This window comes from Doryrhamphus excisus, linkage group LG6 (genome assembly GCF_037039965.1).
Source record: "Doryrhamphus excisus strain RoL-2023G ecotype Guam linkage group LG6, RoL_Dexc_Guam_v1.1, whole genome shotgun sequence".
NCBI classification, from domain to species: domain Eukaryota; kingdom Metazoa; phylum Chordata; class Actinopteri; order Syngnathiformes; family Syngnathidae; genus Doryrhamphus; species Doryrhamphus excisus.
The window spans coordinates 16954295-16968755 of NC_136362.1; the positions used below are offsets into that span (position 1 = coordinate 16954295).

General features: G+C 38.3%; 1 protein-coding gene across 1 annotated transcript; it reads left to right on the forward strand.

Moving 5' to 3' along the window:
• LOC131126353 (desmoglein-2-like protein) lies at positions 1–8673 on the forward strand. The gene is made up of 15 exons (XM_058068795.2): positions 1–82; positions 175–231; positions 1527–1640; positions 2591–2746; positions 2818–2959; positions 3035–3198; positions 3444–3578; positions 3652–3837; positions 3919–4193; positions 4280–4422; positions 4502–4723; positions 5371–5601; positions 5684–5805; positions 5888–6202; positions 7069–8673. The coding sequence occupies exons 1-15, from the start codon at positions 50–52 to the stop codon at positions 8020–8022; spliced, it is 3249 nt and encodes a 1082-aa protein (XP_057924778.2). The 5' UTR covers positions 1–49; the 3' UTR covers positions 8023–8673.
• Positions 8674–14461: the final 5788 nt, after the last annotated feature.

The following is a 14461-nucleotide window of genomic DNA, read 5'->3' on the forward strand; positions in this document are numbered from 1 at the left end:
AGCAGAGCCATAGTGAGCCATCAGAGGGAGGGACCGCCCGCTGCACTACATGTTCTTCCTCCTCGCCCTGCGAAGGGTCAAAGTTTGTAACAGAAAATATACAGAAAGTAGCGTCAGGAGATCCAATAGACAGGATTAACAATCTGAACTGTGGTTTTTCTCGCCTCTTTCAAGACAATGGCCCCGTTGCTGGGATGCACTCTTTTTGCTCTGCTGGCGTTCTGCTTTACGGTAAGTATGAAAGAGCTACAAGTTGTTCTTGCGGCGAGTAACGGACCTTCCTCAGGTGTGGCTCCGGACCACCGAGGCTTCCATGTTGCGTCAGTTATATCCAAGTGGATCGATTCTCTATGGAATCTTTCTCCTGTTTATTTATGATGGCGGGTTGTTTTTAACTGCTCAACTAGGTGGGCAAAGCTTGACCGAGTGACGAACCTCATCGTAAATAACACAATCCGTTATGATCCAAAATCGTGTCTTTGAAAAGATAATAATTATTCGTTTTGTTGCAGGCATTAATATAAAACGTGTATTGTTGAGGTTGTAGCTTGTAGTTGTGCACAACTAGCTGTTTTTTATTATTCAGGCAGATCACAATTAGCACAATCATGTAGCTCAACAGAGATTTGGATTTTTTTAACACTCATTTTTCAATTTTTGAAATTCTTTTATTTCATTTTTCAAGGGCCTATTCACACCAGGTCATTTATCAAATGATTTCAATTATGTTTCAATTTATTTCCATTAAAATAATTTTGGCCGTGACTCAAAAACTATTTTAATTGATTATAAAAAAGACACTATTTTAATATTTAAAAACAGACACTCAAGTATTATTTAATAATATAACTACAATTCACTATCATCAAAAATTAATTTCAATGAATTGTCTAATTATTTAATTTCAATTGAATTTATGTTTATTTGAAAAATGTGTGTTGGGCTATTTTAATTGGCAATAATTAATAAACATTGATATATTTAACTATTAGTTTGTGCAATATTTAGTGACCAGTCTGTGTATCTTTTTGGAATAAAAAACACATAAGTCTTCATTTTTCATTGCTTCATTAATTTCTGGCTAAGAAAGAAACCCAAAAAGGATTAAAGCACATTGAAATGGACTTTTAAATTTCTCAATTTTCTGTTTTTTATATACGTAAATGTGGGCTACATACACAAATACAGGAAGCATCCAAAAAACCCTGCATAGTTCAGTGTTTATTTTATTTCAAAGTAGGTCTACTTATGAAAACTGTACTTCTGTATGTTTCATTCTGTTGTAATAGCTAAAAAAAACTTTTAAAACCTGAGTTATGTTTTCTGGCCCCAGTCTTCAGGTATTTTTCTTCAGTAGAAGGGAGGGAAAATGGCTGTTTTGAAAGAAAGGTTTGACCACTGGAGAAGACGATGTTTACTGATTAACTCCTTATTAATATCAAGTTTTATGTTTAATAGCACGCTAACACAGAGTGATGATGACATTTTTATAATCCCCCCCCCCTTCTTCTTGTGTTTACCTGCAGCTTGTTCCAGTGCAGGCAGAAGGAAATGAGCTGCACAGGCAGAAGAGAGATTGGATCCGGTATCCCAGGCCTATGAAGGAGAACCATGACTACACCGGAATAGAAATTGCCAGAGTATGAGCAGTTTTCCTGCTTTGAGACACAAACTAGATGTCATGAAGAAATAGCTAATAACAAGCACAAACACAATCGAGTCAGGTGATTTCTTGAAGTTGACCCACATGATGACTGCATGCGTTGTTTTTGGAGCACAACTAAACACCTGTGGAAAATGAGAGCAACACACATTGCATACTTCAATTTGCATCATGAGTCAGTTCAGATACAGGATGATAAACAACACTTGAGCTCTAAAATTAACACTAGTAACACTAAGCATTGTTGGTGGACAAGTCTTAGTGTTGGTGCTACAAATATTACCATAGGAAATAACTGTACCTGAAGCTTAACGACTTCTATTTTTGCCCTTATCAACGAGAATTACCAATTTTATTGATAAGGAATATTGGGAGACCAGCCTGGATACAATTTAGATTGGTGTTAATAATATTGTTGATGCCAATTATTACTGTTACTGTTATTATGAAGCCAGTAAAAAGTGTATGGGACTTTAATATGGGCTTTTGCATGGTAGTTTACAGTGAAGCACTGAATCATTTTAAAGATACTATATGTTCAAGTGTAACCATAATATAACCATATTAAACATTATATTTTCCTCATACTGTAACTTGCTTTGGTTTTAATGCCAGCGTTGGTGCTAGTGTTACTGTTCAGCATTATGGACTTGCCACCCCAAAAAAAGGGTGCAGAACTTAGACCTGGATGCTTCTGGTCTTATTGAGAGTTTACATAGAATAATCTTAAAGCCACCATATGCAATAAGTGTACTATAACCAGGACATATTTAGCTCACATAGGAGAATAATAAGCCATAATAACACTTAATTACCTGCTTTAGTGATGGTGATATTTGGTGGACCAGCCTGGACACATTTTGGAATGTGCAATTAGCACCGTGGCTAACACACCACCAAATATCCCTTTGCATGTTTGTGTTTCAGATTCGTTCAGATAAGGAGAACTTCACAAAGATCATCTATTCGATCAGTGGGCCTGGTGTGGACAAGCCCCCTGCTAACAGATTCTGGATTGACCCCTCAACTGGCTCTGTGAGAGTCAATACCATTTTGGACCGAGAGGAGATCGCCTTTTATGATGTAAGGTTTTATGATTTAAGGCCAAACCCAAAATATTTTTTTCAATTCTTGTCATCTTCTGTTTGTTTTAGTTAAAAGGAATGGCAAGATTCTTGGATGGGACGACTGCTGAGAAGGATTTAGACCTAAGAATTGCTGTTCTGGATGAAAATGACTGCATACCTGTAATTACAGCACACCAAGTCGGATCTGTCAATGAATCTAGCGCAATCGGTAATGGAAGACCTGTGAATTTCAAACACCTTTCCAGTACGTGTATGAATTCACACCACATGGTGCGTTTGACAGGCACGGTGGTCATGAAGGTGATTGCAACCGATGCTGATGACGAGAATTCGATCAACTCCAAGATTGCCTACAGGATTGTGGAGACGAGCAGCAGTGCCGGCATGTTTTCCATCAACTCTGACAGTGGAGAGGTCTCGGTTCAACGGAACACCCTTGATAGGGAGGTGAGGGATTAATTACTTTTCCTTAAGCAAATCAGAGCTTTTCTTCCTGTCAATTGAAGATAGTGGTGACTATTCAGGACAAACAGTAGCGGTGTTAAGGCTGTGGTACTACTTCCGGAAAATGTCCGGGTTGACTCTATCCCACTATTCCATGTCCGTGCCATTCATACAGGACAGTGACACAGACAAAATGTGGAAAAATTCCATTCATAACGTCAATCCATATATCTGCTTTGTCATTTTAGACAAAGGATACATACAAGGTCATTATAAGTGCTTCTGACTTAAATGGACAACCTGGAGGAAATACAGGAACCGGAGCAATTGAAATCAAAATCCTGGACATAAACGACAACATTCCCACTCTGGAAAAAGAATCGGTACATTAAAATTTCTGATGGTTTTCAAATGGTCGCCTCTAAGTACTGAAGGTTGTGTTGCTGTTGTGTGTAGTACGAGGGCAGCGTGATGGAGAACACCATCAACATGGAGGTCATGCGGATAAAGGCGGTGGACTTGGATCTGATTTACACTGACAACTGGCTGGCTGTTTTTGAAATCATCTCAGGAAATGAAGGAGGTTATTTTACCATCACTACAGACTCCAAGACCAACGAAGGAATTGTTATGATTCAGAGGGTAAAAGCGTGGTCTGGTTGTAAGGATCATTCAAGTGTTTAACTGCAAAACTCCACCTTGAATTGTCTTTCACTTTCACAGGCGTTGGACTATGAGGAAATTAAGACGCTTAAGTTGGAAGTGGTCGTTTCCAACAAAGCAAAGTATAATTTTGGAAGCTCAAATCCAGGTTCCATAACTATAAAATCTTACCCCGTGAAGATCAATGTGGTCAATCAGAAGGAGGGTCCTCGTTTCCAGCCCACTGTCAAAGTGGTGACTCTGTCCGAGGACCACACATCCATCCATATAAACAAAGTCATCACCACCTATGCCGCCATTGACAGTGACACACTACAGATTGCGACCAACGTAAGGTATGCCTCACCAGCCAATATCCTTTTAGATTTAGACTTGCTTATTGTGCGTAGGCTTTAAAAAAAGAATTTTGTGCTTTTTTTAGGTACGCTAAAATCAGTGATGTTGACAACTGGTTGATCATTAACGAGAAAACAGCTGAAATTCGGCTGAATAAACTCCCTGATCGAGAGTCCAAGTTCTTGATCAATGGAACATATTACGCCAAAATTATATGCATTAGTAATGGTGAGTACTATAAAATGCGTATACAATTTCTCCCATGTATTGTGTTAAACGTACTGTTTTATGTTTGATTGGCTGTTAGAGCTTCAGTCAAAGACTGCCACGGGGACCATTGCTATTCAGGTGGAGGACTATAACGACCACTGCCCAAAAGTGACAACGACAAGTCACACCATGTGCTACGGTGATAATGTCATCTACGTCACCGCCATGGATAAAGACGAATTCCCTAATTCATCACCGTTTGAGTTCAGTGTGATTTCTGGGAGCAGCAAAGGGAGGTGGACAGTGGAGCATCTTAATGGTAAGACAGTGTGCATTTTAAACGGGACATGTGGAAAACCTTTTGCTTGTATATTTATATACGTATATATGGGTATCTGGAGAAGCTCAGAAACAGCATTATTTCATTGTTTCTGAATGTTGTGGGTTTGCTCCATCCTCCTGTGTTCATGTCAAAGTATCCTTGGGCCCCTTGTGCACCCAGTTGTTCTTGATGCTGCGTCATCATAAGTAAATGAAATCAATACTTCACCTGTTTTCCTTGGAAAAGCATGTGATCGTCATATGCTGATAAATGCCTTTCAACAGGGCAAGTCGTATTAATGCAGCCTTTTGCAATGCAAGTGTGCCAAGTAGCGTCTTGCTTGGAGAAGAGTCTAATGCGGTTTCAACCAATCTTGGCTAGGTCTCAGCCAGGACACAGAAGGGGGATTCAATGAAAGTATGTCTGTGTGAGAGAGTGATTCAAAAGAACAGGATGTCTTTGTTCCAAGTCAAAGGTCTTATGAGTGCAACATCTCTCTGCTGTAGACAAGCAAATCGACTACAATACATGTTGCAGAAAAAAATTCCATTCCGAACATTGTTGGTAACAACTGGGAAATTTTGAATCAGTGAAAAAAATGCATAAAAAGTCTCTTTTAAAATGTGCTCATGATCTTTCGTCAGGGACGACAGCACTACTGCGAGACCAAGCCTTCCTGTGGCCAGGGTTTTACCAAGTGGCTGTAGAGGTCAAGGACCAGCAGGGAAAGTCATGTGCTGACATGCAGATGCTGGACATCACCGTGTGCACATGTCATGAAAGCACTAAAGTCTGCCTGGACCGTAGCTCAAAGCGTTCCAGTTTTAGCGTTGCAGGAATTCTTCTTTTATTGCTGGGCTTACTGCTACTACTGTGTGAGTACTTGAACTTATTTTGCTTTTTTACTTTAAGGATTTTTTTTTTCCTTAAGGACGTTGTGGTTGTATTTTTCTGTAGTGGTGCCTCTTCTGCTGATGTTCTGCCTGTGTGGAGGAGCTGGAGGAGACTTCAAAGCCATTCCTTTTGATACCAAACAGCAGCTCATCTCCTACCACACTGAAGGCCAAGGAGAAGATAGAGTATTTGAACTTACCTCTCCTACCAAATATCCATTAAAAAAAAAAACCTAATGTCTGAAATGTGATTGCTTTTCTCTAACAGGAAGTTCCTCTTCTCCATACACCAGATGGCGGAACAGTAACCAAAGATATCAACACCCATGAAGGAAAAGGATACCTTGGGGGACTGGTAGAATTGGGAGGGGCCGCAGGTGGTGCAGCAGCCCATAATACCCATAATAATTTATTTGTAACAAGTGAGAATGTGCACCAGTACAACGAATACAGCCAATCTAATGGGCAAACAAGGTTGGGGTACATAGAAGGGGGGATGATGACTGGACAAGAACAGTACAGAGGTGGCCCCTACGATGGCTTGGCTCTATCTGATCACTTCTTGGAGGAATACTATTCAAGTGTGAGTATTGAAGTTATCCATTTTTATCTCATTTTAAAGCCATTCTTCATTATTGATTATTATTATTATAAAACCTTTATTGCAACACATAACAAAATAGCTATATTGACAGTTACTATGGTACCCATTATGTCATTGTATTGTCATATCACCTTGTACTTATACGTGATTAAAAGAAATAAATTAATTAATTAAACTATATTAGAAAAGCAGGAAGTGAACAGTTACTGATTGTAAAAGTACCAGATGGAGGGGTAGGATTTAATAAGCTTTGCTTCTTCCTACTCCTTTTGGACATGTGGAACTGTGAACTGACTATGCGATGCATTCAATTGTAATCTGATGCATGTTCAAATGAAATAAAACCATTACCATTACCATTATTACAATTACCATAATTACTATTACAATCTTAATTGTCATAGTCACATGAAGAGAACTATAACTGGTCAACTGTAATGCGCAGGGACACAAGAGACAGCAGCCGCGAGCAAAGCAAGCTATCAAGCTGACTGGTTAGCCTGTGCAATTTAGTTATTCTATGCTTAAGAACGTTTTTTGGGAAGAAGGACAAAAATAAGCTGCCAAAACCTTACCACTTTCACACATAATGGGAGGACAACTATGTCATGTCGGCCATGCCATGGTTGACTACATGAAGGTAATGATGTAACATCACTATTTCTTTAACGCTTATCCTCACGAGGATCGTGGGCATGCTGAAGCCTATCCCAGCCGTCTTTGGGCGAGAGGCGGGGTACACCCTGGACTGGTCGCCAGCCAATCACAGGGCACATATAGACAAACAACCATTCACAATTTGGAGTCGCCAATTAACCTAACATGCATGTTGTAATTCCTTGCAGAAAGCCAACTATGCTGCCCAGCAGTCCCAACAAAAGGATGCCGTGTTGGTCTACGACTACGAGGGGAGGGAATCTCTGGCAGGTTCTGTGGGCTGCTGCAGCCTCCTGGAGAACGATAACGACCTCTCATTCCTTGATGACCTTGGGCCTAAATTTAAAACTCTCGCTGAGATTTGCCAGGGATCCACCATGACGATGGAGTTTGGAAAAGATGCTGTCCATCCACCACCCGCCAGGCCAGTGTCTCCTACCAGGCCGTCCACTCACACCCATGTCCATACTCACACTGAAAGCATTAAGGACAGGGATCACGTTCGTGTTGACGGCATCAACACATCCAATGTAACATCTGGAATGTCCACCCTTGTCCAGGAGAGGCAGATGTCCAGCACAAGCCAGGGGTCAGCCACACTCTCTCGGGTCCAAGTCCAGGACAACATTGTGATTCCCAATCAAGCCCTTGTGATGCAACAGCCTGCACTGTACTACGCTGCCACGCCCATGTATGTTGTGGAGCCCAAGCCACAAATGGTACTTGTTGCAGGACAGCAGGGAGCAGGGCATGCGGGTCAGGTTGGAGTGACACAAGGTCTGGTTCAAGTTGGCGGCCTGCAAGGGTCTCAAAGTGTGATGCTGGTCGATGGGCAAGTTGGGCAGGTGGCACAAGGAACCTTACCCAGACAAGTCCTGCTGGTAGAAAGCGGGTCTTCAGGTGGAGGTGCACAGGTGGCCTTTGTCCAGGCAGGTCGGGGATCGAGTCAGGAAGGGTTGGAGGTCAGGGGTCAAAGTGTGCAGGCCAAGAGTTTTTCACTGGCTTCTCAAGATTCCAAAGGGTCAAAGGAGGACTTTGTGCTGAAAGCCACACCCAAGTCCCAAAGCAGCCAGAGAGTTGTTGTTCAACGGAAGAAGGTCTCAGTCACAGAGAGGAATATAGAATCTAGTTCGAGAGCTTAATATATATATATATAGATAGATAGATAGATATACCGTATTTTCCGGACTATAAGTCACACTTTTTTTCATAGGTTGGCTGTTCCTGCGACTTATACTCCAGAGCGACTTATAAATGAAAAAACAGTTCATGTTACATAAACACTGGACACTTTTTCTGTTCATGTTTATTTTTCGTGTAGCTGAATAACCATTGTGCTAGCATATCTTATATTCAGCCTGTTCTTTTATTGTTAGAACTTGCCTTCCAAGAGGACGTAATGTCTGTTTTGGTCAAGTTAAATAAATTACCCGCAAAAAATGCGACTTATACCCCAGTGCAACTTTTGTATGTTTTTTTTTTACCTAATTATACATTTTTGGCCTTGTGCGACTTATACTCCGGAGCGACTTATAGTCCAGAAAATACGGTATATAGTATATATATTTTATAGTATTACTCTTTTTCCAAGCAAGAAGATCATTATACAAAGAAGAATCCATTCCTGTCCTAAAAGGGCATATACATGTACACACTTTTACATTTATGTGGCATGGACATGTCGTCCTTATGTTTGCCTCTTAACACTACCACCTAATGGTTTCCCATCTTCCATTTTGGTGGTTGTGGGGGCCATATCCTGATCACCAAGCCAAGTTCTTGAAGCTGGTTGGGATATACAGTGAAGAAAATAAGTATTTGAACACCTTGCTATTTTGCTATTTCTCCCACTTAGAAATCATGGAGGGGTCTGAAATTTTCATCGTAGGTGCATGTCCACTGTGAGAGAGATAAACTAAAAAGAAAAATCCAGAAATCACAATGCATGATTTTTTAACAATTTATTTGTGTGATACAGCTGCAAATAAGTATTTGAACACCTGTGTATCATCTAGAATTCTGACCCTGAAAGACCTGTTAGTCTGCCCATTAGAAGTCCACCTGCACTCCATGTATCATCCTGAATCAGATGCACCTGTTTGAGGTCGTTAGCTGCATAAAGACACCTGTCCACCCCATACAATCAGTAAGACTTTAACTTGTAACATGGCGAAGACCAAAGAGCTGTCCAAAGACACCAGAGACAAAATTGTACACCTCCACAAGGCTGGAAAGGGCTACGGAGCAATTACCAAGCAGCTTGGTGAAAAAAGGTCCACTGTTGGAGCTATCATTAGAAAATGGAAGAAGCTAAACATGACGGTCAATCTCAATCGGAGTGGAGCCCCATGCAAGATATCACCTCGTGGGGTCTCAATGATTCTAAGAAAGGTGAGGAATCAGCCCAGAACTACACGACAGGACTTGGTCAATGACCTGAAAAGAGCTGGGACCACCGTTTCCAAGGTTACTGTAGGTAATACTACAAGACGTCATGATGTGAAATCATGCATGGCACGAAAGGTTCCCCTGCTTAAACCAGCCCATGTCAAGGCCCGTCTTAAGTTTGCATATGACCATTTGGATGATACAGAGGAGTCATGGGAGAAAGTTTTATGGTCAGATGAGACCAAAATAGAACTTTTTGGTCATAATTCCAATAAGCGTGTTTGGAGGAAGAAGAATGAAGAGTACAATCCGAAGAACACCATCCCTACTGTGAAGCATGGGGGTGGTAGCATCATGCTTTGGGGGTGTTTTTCTGCACATGGGACAGGACGAGTGCACTGCATTAAAGAGAGGATGACTGGGGCCGTGTATTGTGAGATTTTGGGGAACAACCTCCTTCCCTCTGTCAGAGCATTGAAGATGGGTCGTGGCTGGGTCTTCCAACACGACAACGACCCGAAGCACACAGCCAGGAAAACCAAGGAGTGGCTCCGTAAGAAGCATATCAAGGTTCTAGCATGGCCCAGCCAGTCTCCAGACCTGAACCCAATCGAAAATCTTTGGAGGGAGCTCAAACTCCGTGTTTCTCAGCGACAGCCCAGAAACCTGACTGATCTAGAGAAGATCTGTGTGGAGGAGTGGGCCAAGATCCCTCCTGCAGTGTGTGCAAACCTGGTGAAAAACTACAGGAAACGTTTGACCTCTGTAATAGCAAACAAAGGCTACTGTACCAAATATTAACATTCATTTTCTCAGGTGTTCAAATACTTATTAGCAGCTGTATCACACAAATAAATTGTTAAAAAATCATGCATTGTGATTTCTGGATTTTTCTTTTTAGTTTATCTCTCTCACAGTGGACATGCACCTACGATGAAAATTTCAGACCCCTCCATGATTTCTAAGTGGGAGAAATAGCAAAATAGCAGGGTGTTCAAATACTTATTTTCTTCACTGTATAATATCTATTGTCTTCTTGCATTAAACATGCTTAAAATGAGATATCTAAATACACTAAGTACACTTTTCTTGGTCAAATTAATTGTGTGTTTTTTTCCATATATGTTTTACAGAATCACATTACAAAAGTGAAGAAAGGACTTAATTCACAGTCACAGTTTGGCACACAGTGAAAAGTCCTGAATTAAAATTTTACGAAAAGCCAAAAAAAATCACTTCTGAAGTTTGGGATATGACTTGAAAGTGGATTTAAACAGGTGGATATTAGTCTATGTCAGATACAGTGGGCATATACTGTACATTAACTAATGTTAAAATGCGGTATTGACACAAACATAAGGGAATTCTTCTTTTCACAACAGTGTGTGTGAGTGATAGGGAGAAAAGCTCTGTTTGACACCTGTTGGTTTGCATATATAAATGTGTAGACCCACAAAGACAGTCCAAAGGAAAGTCATCTTTTTGTCTTATATTTGTGTCAATACAGTACTATATCGAAAACATGAATGTGCTACTACAAGCTTGCTTATGTAGTGGATGATCAGTAAAGAGGGAATACTGTTTTTTACTTGCTAAGTGTTTGGGCCACCCACATTTAAATAATCATGTTATATTGGATGCTGGTGTATGGACATCATCAATGTTTTTACTGTTTTTAATGCGCTTACTAAAAATACTGGAATTAGACCTGGGGGTCAAAGCTTCAGCTTTGCAATGTCTGCTTAGTTTAGTTTAGTTTTAGACCAAAGTTGATGTTTATTGTAATATTGTGATAAATGAGCAGTTTGTCTTTTGAAATATTTGAACTTTTGTAATGCCAGGAACAGCTGACCTTGGAAGTTTTGAGGTTTAGTCATAGTGCAACTAATCAGGAAGTGCTGCTGTTTCCTGTGAAAGCTACTGTATTAACAAAAACAAAAGCACTTTTTTTAACCCTGTAAGACCTGCCATTTTCTGACGTGGTCGTTGTAGTTGTCAGAAGTGCTGTACAAGAGTTGTGTGTTGTTTTCTTTTTTTTTTTTTTTGCTTTTGATACACTGATATTTCACATTTAAAAGTTCTAACATTGTGAATGCCGTAATAAAATGAAGTAGACAGCAAGCTGTAGTCTTCACCTTATTTGTAAACGCTGTACGTATGTAGGTATGCTGTAAAGTTCTAAATCATAAGACAGTGGCTTGCAAAAATCTAATGAAATCAAATTCGACTTGTGGACACATTAATCAACATCAGTAAGCTTTAATTAATTCATAAATACAGGACACGTGCTGTTTTCTCATTATTATAAAGATCAAATAACTGTACAGTCCTTTTTTAAGTGACACTTTAATATTTTTAATTGTCCTTGACACTGAAGAATAAAGGACAGAATAAAGGAGTAAATTGTGTGTTTATGTATATATGTATATATATTATATATATATATATATATATATATACTGTATACTGTATACTCATAATAATTAATTGAACCCCGGTTAGCATCAATAATTCCTTCCAGAATGTTTGACTCAAACTGAAACGCTGACCCCATCAATTTTTCCCATAACAAATAATATAAATCCAATAATCTGTCCACAAAAGCCAAAAATGTTAACACAAAATATGTTTTTATGGATTTACAATTGCAGTCTTACATTCAGAAAATGCCTATGAATACATATAAATGAAGAATGAATGGGATAAACATTTAAGGCAGTGCTTCTCAATTATCTTCTGTCATGAGCCCCCCTAAGAGACAGAAATGCCCCGGGCACCCCCAGGGGGACCAGCCCCCTATTTGAGAAGCACTGATTTAAGGTTGCTTTTACCTTCAATGAAGCTGTGACTGTACCCAACAACACGATATGGCAGCGAGATCAACACCTCCCTCTTCTACACCAACTTCCTGTATTGTTATTTCTTGATTTTAGTAGTGATTCTCACCTCTTTGGGAAAGTAACCTTAAAGGTTCATTTATCCCTTTCATTCTTCATTTATATTCATTTGGAATTATTTTTATGCATATAAAACTATAAATGTTTAGTTTATTTTCAATCGAGTCAACCGCTAATGACATCATAACAGTCCAATAGATAATATGTAAATAGGACATACTGTATGTGGACTCACACAATGTATTAATAACATGTGCCATATTGTATGCACACATTTTGGGGGAAGTTTTCAACTTTAAAAGAAAACTGCGCTTTTGGAAATTTTGCCCATCATCCACAATGCTTAGAGAAAAATCTTTCTCTTTTCCGTGCATAAAAAAAGCTAAAAAAAGATCAGCTCAGAATGTACGTAATGGGAAGCACTTATTTCACTTATTAAAGCATAGGTCTCATTACATGCAGTAATAAGCTGTCTATTTTTATCTGTTTTTATATCTTTAGAACACACAGAAAATACAAAGGCATGTAGTTATGTCGACATTGTGGATGATGGACAAAATTGCAATAAAAGTGCATTTTTTTCTTTAATTGAAAAACATGCTAACGTAACAAATGCTAACCAAAGTTACACTGTAAATAGACTCAGTATATTTCATGTATTTTTTTTCTCTCATTTTCTTAATAACACACCCATTACTGAGGTTCTGAGCAACGTTAGACAAACATACGTCAAATTCCCAAATTGTCCACCCAAACTGCAAGCTTGACCTCCTGACTGATGTCATGTTTCTGTTTTCTTATCATTGCTGAGAAACATTAAACCCCTCCACATTGTCCCACTTACACTGTATTCATATGACTCATATAATTGGGAAATGAATTACGCTTTGTAGCTTCCACTGAAATACAAACGTCACTTTTGCCAAACTGTTGCTCAACCATCCAAATATGCACAAAGTTGTGTAATCTAAACAACCAATATAGATGCATGGACTGATCTAAACAACCACTAACAAGGTTATTTTATCGTTAGCCTCAATGCCTAAATAAGCTTGTTAGGCATGTTTTGTTCGTATGAGGTTATCCATTATGTCATGACCATGCAGATGTTTCCATAATGAGGTATTCTGGCCCTGTGAGACTGCCAGACTGAGGTGTGGCCACGAAACACTTAGTCTGCAATGATTGTGAGACGGATCAGCAGATACTCTGAGAGAACATTTGCATTCATGTCAGTGATTCATGACTTCATCATGCTTTCTTTCGGCTGGGTTGTCTGTCCTGCTGCGTCTCACTAAACTTCTTCTTTCTTGCTACTCGCAATATGAAGCACAAGAATTATACATTTGTACTCAAAATGATTCACCCTCCATTATGAAGTTCATTTATTTTCAATATGCACAAAGTGACTGCTGTAATATAGGTTTCTTTTGTATTTTTCTATATAAACTGCAGGTTTATAAGATTAGAAATTAAATGTAATTTAAAATGAGGTTTGAATTAATTGTCCTATTCTATCTTTTTTATCCAAAACCCTGCTGCTTTTAGAGTTTTGAATTGCATTTAATTTGATTGTTATCTTACATTATGATTTAATATAATTTAATATCTTTTTTTAATTTATTTTTAATTACAATATTTTTTTTCTATTTTACTGTTTTTTTAAAGGGACTCTGTAGTGTTAATTTTGAGATTATATATTTTTTACTTTATTTGGATTATATTTTCTTTGATATATGTCACTCTGAGGAGTGGATTTAATTGTATTTTTATTGACCATATTTCATTTTTTGCTGTATGATTTCATTATAGTATTGTGTTTATTCATCTCATCTTGTTAAAAGTCTCTCTGTGAGTGTTTTTGAAAATATTTTATTATACTTTTACAATTTTTTATGCAGCACTTTTGATATGAAACACAAATTTTGTAAATTTATTTTGTTAATTGTGTTAATTTTGAGATTATACATTTTTTACTTTATTTGTATTATATTTTATTTGATATATGTCACTCTGGGGGTGTCTATGTGGATTTAATTGTATTTTTATTGACCATATTTAATTTTTTGCTGTATGATTTCATTATAGCAATGTGTTTATTCATCTCATCTTTTTAAAAGTCTTTTTAAAAGTGTTTTTGAAATTATTTTATTATACTTTTACATTTTTTATGCAGTACTTTTGATATGAAACACAATTTCTGTAAATTTATATTTTATTTAATTATTTACATTTTATATTATTCTATTTTCATCATTTATTTTTACTTTATTTAATTTTATTACCCTTTTGGATG

Excerpts from the sequence above, each read along its gene's own strand:
- LOC131126353 (XM_058068795.2), top strand. The coding sequence starts at position 50 with ATGTTCTTCCTCCTCGCCCTGCGAAGGGTCAAA. Across the intron at positions 5,806-5,887 it reads AAGGCCAAGGAGAAGATAGA|GAAGTTCCTCTTCTCCATAC; the intron begins GTATTTGAACTT and ends TTTCTCTAACAG. Across the intron at positions 6,203-7,068 it reads TGGAGGAATACTATTCAAGT|AAAGCCAACTATGCTGCCCA; the intron begins GTGAGTATTGAA and ends AATTCCTTGCAG.